At 41.0% G+C, this 17,046-nt stretch overlaps 2 protein-coding genes and 1 long non-coding RNA gene across 3 annotated transcripts in view; 2 read left to right on the forward strand and 1 right to left on the reverse strand.

The window, feature by feature from the left end:
* LOC116613046 overlaps nucleotides 1-17,046 on the reverse strand; it is a 21,661-nt gene continuing 4,615 nt past the window's right edge. Inside the window, exon 3 of the long non-coding RNA XR_004294072.2 lies at nucleotides 1-1,327. This is a non-coding gene — a long non-coding RNA (uncharacterized LOC116613046). The remainder of the gene's footprint in view (nucleotides 1,328-17,046) is intronic.
* Nucleotides 3,368-12,351, forward strand: LOC5505201 (homeobox protein Nkx-2.2). Its single transcript, XM_001625997.3, has 3 exons — nucleotides 3,368-3,663; nucleotides 4,262-4,814; nucleotides 10,591-12,351. Exons 1-3 carry the CDS (start codon nucleotides 3,477-3,479, stop codon nucleotides 10,661-10,663), a joined length of 813 nt encoding a protein of 270 aa, XP_001626047.2. The 5' UTR covers nucleotides 3,368-3,476; the 3' UTR covers nucleotides 10,664-12,351.
* On the forward strand, nucleotides 13,803-16,254 carry LOC5505207 (homeobox protein XENK-2). The gene is made up of 2 exons (XM_001625998.3): nucleotides 13,803-15,050; nucleotides 15,444-16,254. The coding sequence occupies exons 1-2, from the start codon at nucleotides 14,861-14,863 to the stop codon at nucleotides 15,953-15,955; spliced, it is 702 nt and encodes a 233-aa protein (XP_001626048.1). The 5' UTR covers nucleotides 13,803-14,860; the 3' UTR covers nucleotides 15,956-16,254.

Consider the following 17,046-nt stretch of genomic DNA (forward strand, 5'->3'; position numbering starts at 1 on the left):
TAAAAGGAAACTTGTATATTCTCACTTTCCTTAATTGCAATATCCCCTGAATTACTTACTATAAGTGCCTGGTTTTTAATGTTTAATATATTTTAGTACGTATTATTTCAATTAACGCAAACGCCGTATTTTACCCCTGTAACGCAATCCGGCTTGTAACGCAATTCCTCTACGTGTGTATTTTGGACGGTGTTGTAAGAGGGATCATGTCAATTCACTCTTACTTCACTCCAGGCACCGGCTTATCGCCGCAGCGATAGCGAGATATCTTATAAAAATAACGTCATGCTAATCCCGGGAACAGTCCATCAAAATGCGCCCAGAAATGTTGTACTTGCTGAGAACAATAAGCAGATAGTATGGCGCGATCCTGTATATGTATCTCAGTTCGTTCCTTTGCTGCTTTATCGGAGGACACGCAATCCGATTATGATTTTAATACAAATCCCGCGTTGTTTGAATCCATTGAAGCTGTATTTTACTCTTTTACTCAGAGATAGATTCTAAAGACAACAAGCACTTTTAAAACGGGATGTTTTTTAAAAGATGGAATTAAGATAGAACCAGCAAAATGGAACGCTTGGCGTTTAAGGAAATGCCATGGGAATTAAGTGATTGTTTTGCGATGGCTCCCGCGTCGGGTCTATTCGTGTACTTTATATTTAAATTGACGCCAACTCGCGACGTCGTTCCCGTTCGCCGGTCTAGTGGCGCGTGCTTCAATAACGGCTACAAATACACAAGGTGTTTGTAATAAATGTGAAGTTTGTGGGCTGGGTAGGCTAATGGTCCGGGGTCAGATAACATCACCCTTTACAATATAATGCTAAGCTGGGCTTTTTAAGTGAAAGGATCAAAATCTGGGATCTGTCATTCGGTCGAGTAGTGCGTCCGTTTTGCCCAATCTAACTTGTCAGCGAGTACTCGGAATGGCTGCAGGTATGCCTGGTACATTTACTAGCCTGGTGCTTGAGACAATGATAGGTTCTTGGTTGGAGTGAGTTTAACATGCACTTGCCTTAGCGATGGCTCTAAAAAACAGCCTTTAATGCAGTTATACTCTGAACGAAAGCCACGTTCGCGCGCTTATCGTATCCGTGATGCTGAATATCGGTAATACCTATCAGACAGGCAGAGGCAGCCTCTGTCTTTCAAACTTAGTTTAGAACGGATATAGGCGGGGCAACCTGTTTTGACCTTTACCGAAGAACTGTAGAACACATTTTAGAGACGCTGAAATGCACTAGATTGATTGACGGTGTCACGATTGATAGATCTGTCAAACTCGCTCACTCTTCAGTCCTCACTCGTGGGATTCCGGATGTTACTGCAAGGAAACAAACAGTGTACAGTGAGTGAGAAATAGCAAGTGTGTATCCGAGGGCAACATGGCCCTACGCGCGCTATGTCCGCGGCGACAATTCATCGCTTGACGTGCACCTGACCGATTCATTGCTTGGAAACCCCAATGTAACAAATCCCCGTATAAATAAGTTTTTAAAGCGCAATTAGATTCTTACGAAAGAGCAACACAAGGCAGGAACTAAGTTACAAGTCGAACAGATTCGTGGGATGAAATTGCTTGCGAAATTATGGACACAGAGTGAAATGAGAAGCTTTGAATGAGATATTGAAAATTAATGGAGAGCGCGTTTCGACTTTTAGTTTGTAGAGTGTATAATCCGATTTAGAACACAAGATTACTTGGAGGTGAGAGCCAAGAAAAAATAAAGCACGCTCCATATCAGAGCCGTACGATTAGTGGCGAGGCTCTTAAAGAGGCTTTGAGATCAATTCCAATAAAATTCAATAAGCAAATGAAGAGCGAACCCTTAGAAACACTCATATCTGAAAGCTTGCTAAGCTTCTAGAGCTCGTCAGCTAATCTTGCTGAACCGAGTGCTTATACATTTAATTGGAATAAGCAAAGTAATGAGAAATCTCTCCAAAGGAACATAAGCGATTATATTGCTCGACTTTGAAAAAAAAAAACAGTTTTAGGGCGCTTACGATATGATGTTACAATATAGGTTGCTTCACAAACGTCCCATCGTAGAAATGAAATTAAAAGAGAAATGGGAATTACTTTAAAGGAAATTTAGCCCTTTGGCATCTTGTCAGAATTTTGCACCAACAGCATCTAAACTATCTCATTTAATGACATATGTTTTGTTACCCTTGTTGGTCTTCGCTAAACACGAACGTTTTGTTTTAAGTTTCAATTAAAAATACACTGTCTCTTCAAAGCAAATATAATACGCGGCCCAGAGAGAGTTCGACCAATGAGAGCACCACAGCTCCGAGCTCGCGTGTCACCAGTGTCACATCATTGCGCATGCGCCCAACTCTGTGTACAAAAGAGATTGGTGAAATTACTTCGTAATAATGTGGTGACGGTATTGGTACTGCTAATATCGCAATAAGAATAGAAATATATATATGCCTTATTACATGGTGGACAGAGATAAACTGGTTCAGATGTCTAGCCTTGTCATTCATTATCCCCCGATGTTTGTTTTACGGACAAATCTGGCGTGGATGCATAGCATGTATTTTCTTATTGAAGAAGTGAAAGTTTATTATTGTTGTTATTTTAATCCCGGTCCGATCAGTAGTATTTTGGCATGAAGTGTAACTAAGAGTGATGGTCAATTCAATCAATTTGGACATCTCGCGTACAAGATAGTTGACATTTCTGTCACACTGCCGAGATATTACCAATTCAAAATCATAATTGCGTTAAGAGTCGTGCGCCCAGTGTCGCTTGTTTGACTAAGAACAAAAAAAAAAAAAAAAAAAAAAAGACAATTCGACCGTTCCGCAATGTACACGCTAGATAGATCCGTCATACATTGTTACGAATTTAGGGTCCTGCTCTGGGGCTTAACGCATAGAAGGGCTACTGGTAGATAACTCTGTATTTAGTGTACCTATCGGCCCCTTAATTTTAAAACAATAGGTTTCCCGCCTCCCTTTACTCACTCAATTCACCGGCTGAGAGGCGTGATGGTATAACTTTAGTCGGGGGGCGGGAAATAAGCGTGTTTGATGGGTACTTGTTCAATTACAACACAAAGCTAAACCCAAAGTAAATTGTCAAGCCACCAAATGGGATTATGACTTTAATTGGGTCTCTGTTAGCGACTCGGATTTATCATGCTAGAGGGAAGGGCTATTTGGCCAAATCGCTTCTAGAGATAGGGGCCTTCTGGTTACGTATGGAAAGTGTTCAAGGTAGCTATCACTTTAATTAACAGTCATGTCTTGTAAAATGACAGCTCTTTATCACTCTAAATAAATTCTCTTCAAACACTGGCTAATGACATGTGTTCAGTGTCAACTCCAGCGACTGGGACAAGACAAGTCTGACTCGCAGTCATTACCTCCCCACACATACCTAGTGCGGCTTCGCTCGTGTGTACATATTCGCACCGGGCAGCCATCTTTGCTTAAGGGTGCGAGGCCGGACTTGGGGAATGTCTTCATTCTCCGTCAAAAATATCCTAGAGATGGGTGAACCACGATTTCACGCTACGAACGCCACAACAGCTATTAATCCAACTGTTTACCGAAAGGATAATCTCAACTTCGAGCAAACCCCGAAGGCCGATCATTCGATGGCAGAAATGGAACTACTTAGAGGGCCAAGCAGCTCGCAGCCTCGTAAGTTTAACCCCTTTGCCATGCATCCCACATAATATGCTGTCATGTTAAGCACTGCCAACAGGGCCTTCAGTGCGCTGTCTTGCCATGGTCTACACGGAGACCTGCGATCATAATGTACACTTTATTTTATGGGTTAACGTATAACTTGAAGCTTGGCGGTATTGCCTTATGAACAATTCATTTGTGATCGCACAAATCCCCTTTTGATTCAGAGAGACGTTCAAGTGATATTCTGGGATTGTTGAATATAATCCTTGCTGTCCAAAGTTTAATACTTAGAGCCCCTTACACAACAGGAGCCAATTGAGACGGAGGAGCGCGCAATCCCGGACGAACGAAGACGCTGGTAGCTAAGTGTCGCGGTGGCTGACTTAGCTATCGATACCTCCAAACTCTGAACCACGTTTCACGGAAACCAAAGCACGCTTTTATCAAATCAGTCTTCAATCGCACTTAAAAACACAGGATGTATTTACGACCGCAAAATGGGGGTTATTTTTTTAGCCAAATTAGAAGACAATCAGTGTTATCGTTCTAAAAACATGATATGTCTTCGTCCGCTCTGCAGAGTTCTGACCGAATTTTCGCTGTCCAGATTCGCAGGAACATTCTGAGCGCTTAGCAGATCGATCAAGCCAACATGTGAGTCCTAGAGGATCACATCAACAGAGAGAGGACACACCAGAACCATCAAAGAAAAGGAAGAGAAGAATTCTCTTTACCAAGTCTCAAATTTACGAACTGGAGAGACGGTTTCGCTATCAGCGCTACCTTTCGGCACCTGAACGCGAACAACTGGGCCGCATGATCAATCTCACCCCTACTCAGGTAAAAATCTGGTTTCAGAATCATCGCTACAAGCACAAGAAGCAAGCGTCGGAAGGAGAATACAAAGAGCCGCGCTCAATCTTCCCGAGAACTGTACCGGTTCCTGTCCTGATACGTGAAGGACAGAGCTGTTACAACGACTTCAACAGCAACGCTTACTTGAGTGCACAACCTTCGTTCGGTTCCGAGTACAACAATTACCAAACCAACCCGTACTCCAACCCTTTATCTCATCTGAACACTAACTCTTATTCGTACCCACCGCCTGCAGTCAGCTCGTCCTGCATGCAGGGATACTCGCCCTATATCAAACCCTCTTGGTAAGGCCTTACATATACACAACATTGCAAGCTTCACGATTCATCTACTGTGCATTAAAAAAAACCCACTGCCGTGGGACTGAGGAAGAGCGAGAACATTCAAACAGTGTAAATATACCTAGCATTTTCGTTCACCGGTGCAGAGATTTCATAGTTTGTGGCACGTAACAAAAGACGACAACATGGCGATGTAGAGCCATCTCCGACAGGCCCCTGAAAGAAATATTGTGAATAAATAGGTAAAATTGTGATTTTAGCCTAAAAGTAGATGGAGAAAAAGCCCAATAAGTTATTATATCAATCGTTTAAGGGATGCGTTGTCATACTGGCGAGCAGTTTCTCATAATGTGGTACCAGCTTGGTCTATAGGTTGGTCAGCTGGCATTCACAAAATGGTTAGCTCAAAAATAAAGAACTCCAGAATTAGCCTCTACGTCGATAGTTTGTTACGCTTTTCTTCTCGAATTATCGAGATTTGTCATTTTTGATCAATATAAGATCTCTAATCGTGAGTTTGAAAAAAGTTAGATACAACACAAGGGCAAACTCTGCTATGGACTGCAAAAAATGTGCGCTGTCGCACATCCCTTTCTGGGATTCCTCCCTTTGGCGCTATCTTGTCGCTTTCTATAGAATAACGCTTTTTTATAATTTTCTTTGACGTAATTTTCCCTACCACAAGGGCTATTCACAACTCTTGTTTTTCTATGTAGTGTTCTTCAGTGAAGAGCAATTGGCCATTTTCCGTGATGCGGGGTCTTGTCCTCACTGCACTATCGCATCCAATGGCCGCCATGTTGGCGCTATCACTACTAACTATGCCTTGATACTGTATCACTGTAGCCATTATTGCCATTCTGATGTTTTTTTCGAGCTTGCTGTTAGAGGTGTTTGTGGTGCGATTAGTTGAGGGAAGTGTTTCGCTAATAATATGGAGTTGGTAAAGCGGTTTTAGGCCTTAAGAGGAGTCAAAGTGGGTCACTTGTTGAGTATCATTTAGGCAAGGAGATTGTTCACTCAGTTGATCTCTTTTGCTCTATGTATCCGTTATTTTGGATTGTAAGAAGTATAAATAGCTGGGAAGAAAAATATCGCTAGTTTGTCCCTACTACGGCATCTATTTCGTAAGTATTAAAGAGTACGATGGTTATAAGAGAAGCAGAATTAGATCATATTCGTAGGGGTTCATCCCCTTCTACTTGCCTTCTATTAAAAAGAACACAAATACGAATTTTACCATTTTTTGGATATTTCCAGATGTTATTTTTTGTTTCTGGAGCGCAAACCTGCGTGCGAAGGTGGGGCATGATGGTTCATGTCGCGGTATGTTTTTGACTGCGCCTTGCAGTTTTAACAAATTTCAAACAATACTAGCACATTATTATGATTCTTGGCACTTCCTCTGCTTATTTACACCAAAAAATTTACAGACAAGAGGGCACTCTCGCTAAATTCGCCAATAAGTAATTCAAACTCGTAGAGATTCTCTCTAATTCTACTAATCCAGATGAGCGCGTCTCAAAGTCGACACTATTCTGACAAGTAGGATTTGCTGTCTGAGGACAAATCGATGGACTCTGTTCAGTTCAAAGCTGTATTAGAGCTTCATTTCTGTTTATAGTTCTTTAGTTGGCTCTTTTTTTTCCTGAACTGACACGGATAATTAGGCAGTCTTTGGTTGTGACAGGCAAACCTCCGGCTGATGTTGTGGAATTTGAATTAATAAGCCATTTCAGTTTGTTTCGCTTTCTTGTAACCCTTATGACTACGATTCTTTCACGCTACACTAGGTTTTCTTTCATTATTTTACCTTTTCTGAAACAAACATTTTTTGTGTTTGTGTTGGGGCAAACCTTTGTTTTTCTTTAAGTGTTGCCTTTGGGAAGATCCAAAGCCACAAACTGAAGTTTATAACTACGAGAAAAACATAAATGTAACATTCAACTCGAAACACCTTGGGAGATCCTTAACGGTTAGTTGTGGAATGGGTACTAAGTATTTCTCATTTTGCGGAGCATTTGTTTTCGTGCATTTTAGGTACCGATTAACTATCTCTTAAGGTTAATCCTTTAAAAAACGCAAAGTCTAAATTCTTATCCTAGTATCTTGACTAACCTTGAAAAGCTTCGAGGGAGGAACCCAAATCGTAGTTGCGATAACTTGACTGAAATATTTCTCTAGTTTGTAGTCTTGATTTAGTATAATTTTAATATACTGCTTTCTTTGTTATTTTTTAAAAAATGCTTAGCGTTTTTCGTGTGTATGGATAGTGCCACTAAACGGTTTAGAGGTGATATTGCATTTGCTAAACCTCATGACTCGCTTGTTTTAAAGCTCGAAATCGTGTATTATCTTTATGTGAATAGGAGGTTAGACTACGTCCACATTCCCGGTTCATTGTCATATATATTTCTTTTTCTCCGATTTGCCAGACCATAAGAGCTCAAGGATAGGAAGCTTCCTTAATTGTGGATAATAAGCAACATAATAAAATGCCTAATGAAATAATTGCACAGATATTGTAAAGTTTTGAATGGAATTTTAGAGCAGTTGTCACAGCCGTGTATAAAAGTGTTCGCTAAACGATGCCGTGCCAGGAGCTGATCGGATATTGTAAGACGTCTGTAAATAAATGATTGTTTCTTGTGGTTAAAAGCGTTTTATTCTGGTTTGCGACTGAAGAGCCTGTCGTTTGGAGTCTCTTCCGTCAGAATCTCCCTAACAAGTACGGGTGGGTCAACTATTAGCTACTCCAGAAGAGCCGGTCAATGAAGCACCGGTCATAAAAATCATGGACTGCCAGCTCGAATACTTTCTTGCTCCATGGATAAGTATCCTTCCCTTAATTGGAAAGAGCGAAAAGTAAAACAAATTCACCTTTTTAAAGCTATTTGTTGTATTCTGAAATGCGTTTATCATCCTGCTCAAAGAACAATGTACGTAGACACGTTTTCGGTATCTTGGTGTTTCCTGAAGACGAAAGGTAGTAGAATAGCCTTTTTTTTTTTTTTTTTTTTGCTTTCGTGCCTTTTTATAACTCTGGTACCATTTACTTTAACATTGCATGCAATGTTTGCGAGAATTAACTCCTGTCATTACAAACCTGATTTATTTTTCGCACAAACGGTCTCTTAAAATAATGTGATCATAGGATGAAAAAAAAATACTCGAATGCAATATGTAATTGGCAATGCCAATGTTGCTTTGCGCAAAGAAGAAATCTTTTTTTTTTTTGGCGTTTGCTTTTCGAGCTTGAGACGGGAGTTGGTGGATTTCGGGGGTGCCCCGATACAGCTGTTCAAACTCATCTTTAAAATGATGAAACGGAAAGACAACTTTGGCGTGGTTTGTCTTAGAAGTGCGAGACTCTTTTGGTGTTATTAGTAAAAGCAACAATCAAATAAGCCCGTCAGCATCCACGAAGTTTATTAGGGATTTTCAAACAGGTTATGGTATGTTTTGTATAAACAAGGGATTATAGAAATGCCAGAGAGAAATGTACTCCGCGCTTAGGTCGCGTGCTTTGAGTGTAGGGAAATCAAGTGTCGCTTTAAAGGCCACAAAAGTACTAACGCTAATACGATAACGAGATATTACACATAGTGAGGATTGGCAAGTCAAAAATTAAAGAATAAAAAAAGAAGTCATTGGAATAAAGACTTTATCGTGATTCGGGGTCCCGTCATACCTTCCTGTCTTCCAAGAAGAAACAGAAACAGCGTAACGAAATTAAATTTCTGATATGAATAATCCGTACGTTTTCCTAAAGCTTTCGTCTCATTAGTTCAAGAAGATGATGTTTGTTGGGTGTATGTGATGTAATGAATGATCCTATGTAAGCCATATGGGTGGTGGCAAGAGCAAAGAAAACAGGCTAAAATAAGGCTTGTCCCACGCAATTCAAGTATTTCTGATTATCTATAGAAACACCCTAAACTTTTAAAAGATTAATTAGCTACGTTGTGAAAATAAAGATTTGAATCATCACATGGCCATAGGCAGAAATAAACTTTGTTCGTGGCGAAATCACTACTATTGATACAAACTTTATGACCAAGACACTACGACCTAAAAGAGAGAGAGTGCTGCTCAAAAATGCATTCAAAGATTATTTATCTTGTCCTGTATCTTGACTGAGGCATGCAATGCCTGGCTTTGCCTTCTTCTCGTTGACCCTTAAAGCGTTAGCCATTTTACTTTTGTACCGATAACAAGGGCAAAAATAGCTAGCCAAACAAAAACCCCACACTTTGGGTTGCGAGAACACAAAGACCGTGCCATCACTGCAACCATGTGTGACAGGTCAACAAAAGCCAACACCATAATCCGCTTGATCCGAATTGTAAACACTGTAAGTGATGTTGTGATCACCCCGAGTTAGAAATAGAAATAATCAATCATGTTAGATGCACATACAAAGGTGTTAGCCCCCGTAGCAATTAGCGGCCAAGAACACGGCAAAGACCACACGAGAGGTCGGTAATCTAACTAAACAAGCAAACGAATTCGACTTAATCCTTGCCTAGGTAGATAAGGGTAACGGCGGAGGAAACCTTTCTGAATGAACCAAAAGAGCGAACGGCACGTGCTTGTATACAAGTGCCGCCAAGAAAAACACAGCGAAAAATGTAGAGTATTAGTAATTGAATCCACTTTAATACTAAAGTTTCCGGCTCAAGCGAAATCCACTAAGGATTTGTAAGGGGGGCTAGCAGTTTCTGTACAGAGTTTGGTTAGCGGTCGAGGGTTAGTGTCAGCTGGGATCAACTAGCTGATTTAATTATAACACGAATCCTTTTTATTCCCTCAATTTCTCATCTTCAAACAATCTTAAATTGAGCGTTTCTTATTTCTTTTTTCTTTCCTAATGATGATCTGTTCTATCCCATCAATTACGTTAGCTCAAATAAGCGATTCTATACAAAGCTATTATAAGAAGTTATTACAAGGAAATTTGGTTTCGATTGCAGTTCTCATCGTCCGACATTCCTAAATATTCATTCATTCATTCATTTATTTATTTTTTTATTATTATTTTTTATTTATTGCAATATAGTTGAGTATATTATAATATAAAGTATAAAAGTATAAATGAGCGTTTATAGTTAGTATAAAGAACTTCTTTCTCCCCTCTAAACTTTCCCGTATTGCTTTGTCTAGTTTCCTAGCCTACCTTTCCCTTTATTAAATTTCTACTCTATCAGACACATTCCGAAGTAAATAAAAGTTAGAGTGAATAACAATTTCAGGGGAAAAAGAAAAAAAATCCAGAAATTATATCCTACCTTTTTTTCGCAATAAGATGCGACATATGACGCACTTCGGGGAGTGGTTGTGTACTCGGGATTATTTCGAGTTTTTAATATCTACCTCTTCAGGGATCTAGGTATCTTAATTAATTGTATGTAAGTAAAAGCATTGCACTATTATTTATATTATATGGTATTTTTGGGTGGGTCGGCGGTAACTAGACCAAACAACGCGACATTTAACCATGAACGTTATGTTTTTTAATGACCAGCCAAAAAACTCAGATCCCTAATGTATGAAATATACCCTTCAACTCGCTAGCTCTTAGCTTGGACAGGCGATTATGTTATTGGAAGGGCTAAAAGCGACTATAAAAACTGTGCCAGTCCCCATATAATCCCACTAAAGCAGCTTAGTGTAAGTGTATGTCGTGGAGTGGTATTTTAGTCAATAAAAGGCAATAGAACCACTGCGATGTTTCGCCCTCGCAAACTAAAATATATGTATATGTATTGTTATATTGCAGTCTCCTTTGCAGAGGATCCGCGCTCGTCAGTCGGGAAAGGCATCGGAGCGTTTTGCGACTGTCAAACGAATAAGGGATGTGGGGTCTCCTGTGTTCTTCTGTCTTTGGCCCTTTGGCCTCGTATAGCACGATACTTAGGCAATCTGACCGTAGCCCATCACCTCCAAGCACCAGCTCAAAGCGAAAATGGTTATGCTCCCTTCGCGTCGCATTTTTTTTTTTTAACAGCACCACAAATTTTTTTTTCAATTACAAGTTCTCGAAAGCTGTAGCACCCGGCACTCTACGATAAGCTGAAGCCTTTTAACAAGAATGTTTTTAGACTGAGTGAAGCGCCTTATCTCTATTTCACTTAAGAGTTAAACTCTCTTTGTGATCCCATTGATTGGTGATTAGTGGACACGACGTGCTAGGCGAAAATGGGAAGCGATTAGCACGATATGCAGGACAATCACATCGACGCCAAGTAGTTCGAGCTCTTGAATGGATTCAAAACCCTAATTGGCTAGTAACGGGCCTGGTGTTTCAATTGAGGGCAGTGGGGAGGAGGTTTAGTGTGCGGCTTGTTTGTTCAGGTCCCTCTTAAGTACACCTGTACCAAACTCCATTAGAAAACTGCCTATCCAGCTCACAAATTCCATATCTGTACCAAACTCCATTAGAAAACTGCCTATCCAGCTCACAAATTCCATATCTGTACCAAACTCCATTAGAAAACTGCCTATCCAGCTCACAAATTCCATATCTGTACCAAACTCCATTAGAAAACTGCCTATCCAGCTCACAAATTCCATATCTGTACCAAACTCCATTAGAAAACAAACTGCCTTTCCAGCTCACAAATTCAATATCGAAACTTGTACCTAACGCCTCAGTCATTAATATATCATTACTATCTAACCCATTCTATTGCACATATACCGTAGGTCCCTTATCTTATTATACGTTACCGCTACCGCGGTAACGTATACCGCTACCGTCACACCTGGCGTTATTGGCCTTATACGTCTCTTCCATTTGCCCATCATAGAATCGCACCAAACCGTGCTGTCACCTGGCTAAACGAGCTCCTTCGCAGGCCCGTAGCCAGGTTTTTGAGCAGGAAGGTTCGTTTCCCATTTAGCAGAACATTTTATCTTAGGTAGCCTATCCTAGCTCGCAGTGGTGCCCATTTTTTCTACATTAGTACGGACCTTTCAGTCGAGTTGGAGGTTCTCCCTCCCCCCAGTAACCAACCATTCTAACGCTTCTCGATCGCATATTTGCTGACCTAATGTGGTCAATGTAAAACAAAACACACGTTTAACCGGCGCAGCATTGATATAAAAAAACAAATACAATTAAAACGCATTGCAAACTTGGTGATCGAGGTCTCGAGGGCCTTGAATCCTCCTAAAAAAACTTGGACTGGCGCCGCTTGATCATTTGACTAAAAAAACGACGTTTTTTTTTTTCATTTTGCCCACGAAACATTCCTACCGAACGCTTCCTAAACAACACCATAACATGACCCGAGGAAACAGACATATAGAGTGTCAGCCGCTAATCAAGCCCTTGACCCCTCGCGACCCGTGTCCCTCCCCCTGCTCGTTCAGCCATCGCGTTGGAGTGTCTCGCTTGATCTGAATTGGCTGTTCAATGGGCTGTTACTAGTATGAACAGTAATCGGTGATGCTGTACACGAGCCACCCAGCTCTAAAGCAAGGACAGTGTTTCTTGTCTAAACCTTATAGCAAGCACATCAATCTAGAGCTATCATGATAATCTGTAGTCGATTGCTGGTTTTTTTAGGGGGTTCGTCGCCTCCAATCTACAGTAATGCAGGACGTATGAGATGATAAAAGTAACACGCCATTTCTCGTGGTAATGAAAATTCGTTAAAACTTAAATGGGCAATGTACACCTGAAATAATTTAGTGAGATTTCATTCTTGACACACTCATCGTAGAGGTCATAGACTTGTTTGTCTAACGTCGATTTAGCAGTTTTTCGGCGCCAGGTTTCTCAAATGGACTCTAATCCTGAATGACAGCCTAATCTCAAGCACAAACCCAATCTCCAAAGGCCTGTTTCTTCCACTCTGGGATAAAAAAATGGCATTGAATAGTAACTGTCTATCTATTCACGTTATAGGAAAGGTTTAAAAGGAAGATGGCTAAAATCCGGTACGCTTGTAATACCAAAATGGTGAACCTCGGGATAACCGGAAATAGCAGAGAATTTAACGAAATATCGTGAACATCTTTGACAAGTGGATGACTGACTCTAAGCAAATTGCACTTTGTTGTAGCAAATGGCAAGTGGTGTTTGTTGTTAGTTTTTGTCAAGCACTCGACAGGGCAAAGATCTCCTGATTCGATAACAGTGTCAGGATGGCAGTGTGACCTAACCGTAAATAGAACGGGGAGATAGCCACCTCCAAGTTTATACCCTGTATAAAGAGGCTCATTTTCTTTCGCGATATCATACGATAACAAGAAGCTACGGACGTTGCTTGTTGAGTATGAGGATAAAAAGGGTAGATTGTTGTTAGTAGCAAAGCCGGCCTAGAACCAACGGCCTAAAACAGATTCGTGCACCTTATCACGAAACCAGCCTTGCAAATCCCCCGACTGCCCGGATTTTATCTTTGGCCGCAAACAGGAAATGGTTTTAAGTTTACATAGATATTCTGGCCAAAATAGACGAGGAGAGCAACAGGTTGCAGACGTTGAATATCCCTGCTGGGAAGGATGGTATAGGAAGATCTATTCATTCCACACTTGAAGGCTATGCAGCGCTACAGGTCGAAACATAGTGGAATTATGTTAGTTACATCATAGTGCAGTACTTGAAAAATGCCAATTTCATAGATTTTTTAATAAGAACAACAACAAGTCCCACTTTCTCCCCGCAACTAGATTTGTCAATCGATATTTGTTTTTAAAGAAGCGATGATGTTTTTGGGCTTTGCTTTGGATATTTCGGGGATAACTTTTGACCCCGAAAACGAATGCATGAATACTTCATTTCTTTACGTCACTGGTGGAGCAGCGGAGTTTGAACGTACGCTCCACTTTCTCAGAGCCTAAGGTGAGGTCGTCTTGGGTAGAAGTGTCAGGTTCCTGTCAGCATTCAGTCTGTTAGCTATAGCCATTGTCCGGATTATAGTACTGACCGCAGAGGAGTCAACTCGCCAAAACTATTCCTTCTTACAAGCTATCCTATACCCCTCGGCATCATCCGAAACCAAGGTCGTGATAGTAGCATTGTGGTAAACGTGGATTTCAATCTCTCTTGACGGACAAGTTTATGCTGACAGGATAAACATTTCCGGCAGGATTATGTAAATCACGTTTATACTGTGTTTTTCTTGGGGAATACAATTGAAAGCAACTTAAATAGGAATTAGATCAATTTGTTTCGCCAAAATCACTCAAAAATCCCTTTGCATACCCGATTCTGTAAGAAGACGAGAGAACACCGACAGTCGAGGTCTGTAACAATCCAATGAAATGACGCGATTAATACTCCGTCGCGACAGACGGAAACGAGTTAAAACTTAGTGATTTCTCTGTTTAACTGCGATTGTGTCAATAGAAAAATGCTTGCGTGATTTATTAGCGCGAGGCCTGCGTGAAGAAGCCCCTTGTAGAGGCTTGGGTGACGAGGACTTCACACGATAGATAGCGGTGATGAATCAACGCGTTAAGAGAGTATCTGTATGATCACTTGGCTGTGTAAGGCGTGCTGCAATTAAAAACCTGAACAAGGGGGCGGGATGTGGGCTCACCAAGACATGACATATGACAATAGACGGTTTGGTGTGTACCTAGAAAGCTCTCGCTGACATCTACTCTGATAAGAATGTGACGTGTGATAGTATCAAAGCCCTGAATCACCCTGAAAACGACCATAAGTTCTGCATTGTATCCCTAACAGCAAGTGGACGTACCATTGAAAACAATCAATGAAACTGCAGCTTGTTGTAGCAAGCTAGGCTCTGCGTTAGGGTGGTCACAATTGATATTTCTGTAATCACTGGTGACAAGCAAGGATGTCAAGTCCTTATCAAAATCGCTCTGCAAATACTCAGGATGAAGACTGTGTGATGGCACATGTCTAATGTCAAACTAAGGCAAACACCATGAACCTGCGTGGCCATGAAGTATTCAGCCAGTCTTGACATATGTCTAGTGTCGCAAGAGCTCAACGGACGCTGTCAAACGGACATGCCTCAGAGATAATGAGCTCTATTTGAAACCATTTACTCGACAGCTAGCATACAGAAATGAATTCCTTTTCCATAAAAGACATTCTTAATAGACAGGCCGCGGAAGATAGGTTATCAAAGATGCAGAAATTCAAGAGAGACGACGGACAGGCAGAAGCAGCCCACAGTGAACTTGCTTCTTACAGCAAAACAGTTGTCTCTGAGATCCAACACATGGAACGAGCACTTCGAGCGTGTGAAGATACAAGTAAGTCAGCACATATTCCACTTCATTTTAAATTTCGCAATCTTGTTATCTTATGCAGTAACTGCACGGAAATTTGGCGCGGGTAACGAACACCGCGCGCGACATCTTCTGACAAGCACACTCAATTACTCTTCAGTGTTCAGCCCTTGAGATTACTTCTGAAGATGAATTGAAGGTGCTTTACTTTGCTTCAGACGACAATGAAGTACTTTATTCACATTGGATCGGCCTCGGATACGTTGCCTATAGCTTGCGCCTTCACAGAGAGATGTTCGTTCGTCGTTGTTAGGCGACTGCTGACTTTGAATAAGGGCCCTTCTTGTCTGCATTACCACGCGAAGCTAAAATAATGGTCCGTAAGAGAAGCAAGATTTACTGTGCATCTCTCTACAGGAGACCGAGAACAGGCTCGAGTCGACAATGGCTCCGGATTACAGGACGTGCCCAAGTTTACTACCAGCTCTCATGTGAGGAAAAAGAAAAGAAGAATACTCTTCACCAAATCTCAGATCTTTGAGCTGGAGCGTCGATTTCGACAGCAAAAGTACTTAAGTGCCAACGAGAGAGAGCAACTGGCTCGTATAATAGACCTTACTCCGACTCAGGTAAAAATATGGTTCCAAAACCACCGCTACAAGTTCAAAAAACAAATCGGAGAGAAGGATCAGTTTTATAGGGATGTATCAGCAGCGTTTTGCTCGAGTGTCGGAGCGCCAACAGCACCAAGAACTGTTCCCGTACCTGTACTCGTGAAAGATGGCTTACCGTGCTATGATACTACGGGGAAAAATCAACCGCAGCAAATGATTCCGTACGATTACGAGACCGCCGAATACCCTCTACCAGTTACACATTCATCCGCAGTGTCGTACCACGCTCCATCGTATCCGTTTTGGGCCTATTAATGCTAAATATCCCTTAAGGGTATTCTTGTTAAGCCTTTCGGAAGATATCCACGATGTGTGACTTAATCGTTGTATTGTGCAGCATGGAGCTATCGTTCTGCAGGCCTGCTAGTCTAACGTGTAAATATTTCATAGACGGTTTTGTAATGGAGGTTATTAGATTTTTCAAGGCCGATAAGAAAGAAACGTTACAGAGATAATCGTCATGATCATCCTTAAATTAAGTAAAAGGAGCGATTTTGTAGAAAATGCTTTGTAAAGAGATGTGTGACTTTATATAAATGAGAAAAGCTTCAGTATTTTGGGGGGATTTGAACCTGATACTAACAAAAATTAGCATTGATATCGAGGAAACTAATTCTTATTTCATTAGATTCGCTTTGCACAACACTTAAAGGTGTAACACGTTTGCCAAAGAAGACCCTGTTAGAAGTGTATTTGAAATTATTCGCTTCATCTTAAGAAGACTTGTAAAAGGCAAACACACTTCAGCTGGAGAGGGTTTTCTAACCTTTTCAATCGAGGAAGAGAAGCCGGCAGCTATAACATTTGTATCCAAGGGACGAAAAAAAAGTGTTAATGTTTTCCGACTCATCAATATATAAAGATGTTGAATCCTTAGATGGGCTCACCCCGGTTGCGTGCAAGAATCCAGAGGCGTTTCAGATGATGATCACCCCAAAGGTTTATCAGCGTTTGCTTTCTACTTGGCACCTCCAGGGAGTCAAAATCGTGGGAATCTAGTACTTACTATTTAAGCATAATATCTGACCATTCCCAGCTAATAACCCGTTTATCGCTATTTGAAATATTATTCTTACCGTTTTAAGAGGTTTGGAAACGGGTTCTTAAAGGCTCGACCCACGTATTTGATACAAAATGGTTAGAACGTTACTTTGTCTGCGATTACTAAAAAATCCTTAAATGGAGGCAAAATATTCGTAGACTCGATCACACTTCGCGCAAATATATGGTATTAGTCTGGCTCTGCTAGACTTTCCCAGTTCTTGACTGTTGTTGTTTTCGACAAATTTCAACAAGATAAGGATAAATTTTGTTTCCACACTCCGTAACCATGGCAGGTTTATTGA

This window comes from Nematostella vectensis, chromosome 2 (assembly GCF_932526225.1).
Source record: "Nematostella vectensis chromosome 2, jaNemVect1.1, whole genome shotgun sequence".
NCBI classification, from domain to species: Eukaryota; Metazoa; Cnidaria; class Anthozoa; order Actiniaria; family Edwardsiidae; genus Nematostella; species Nematostella vectensis.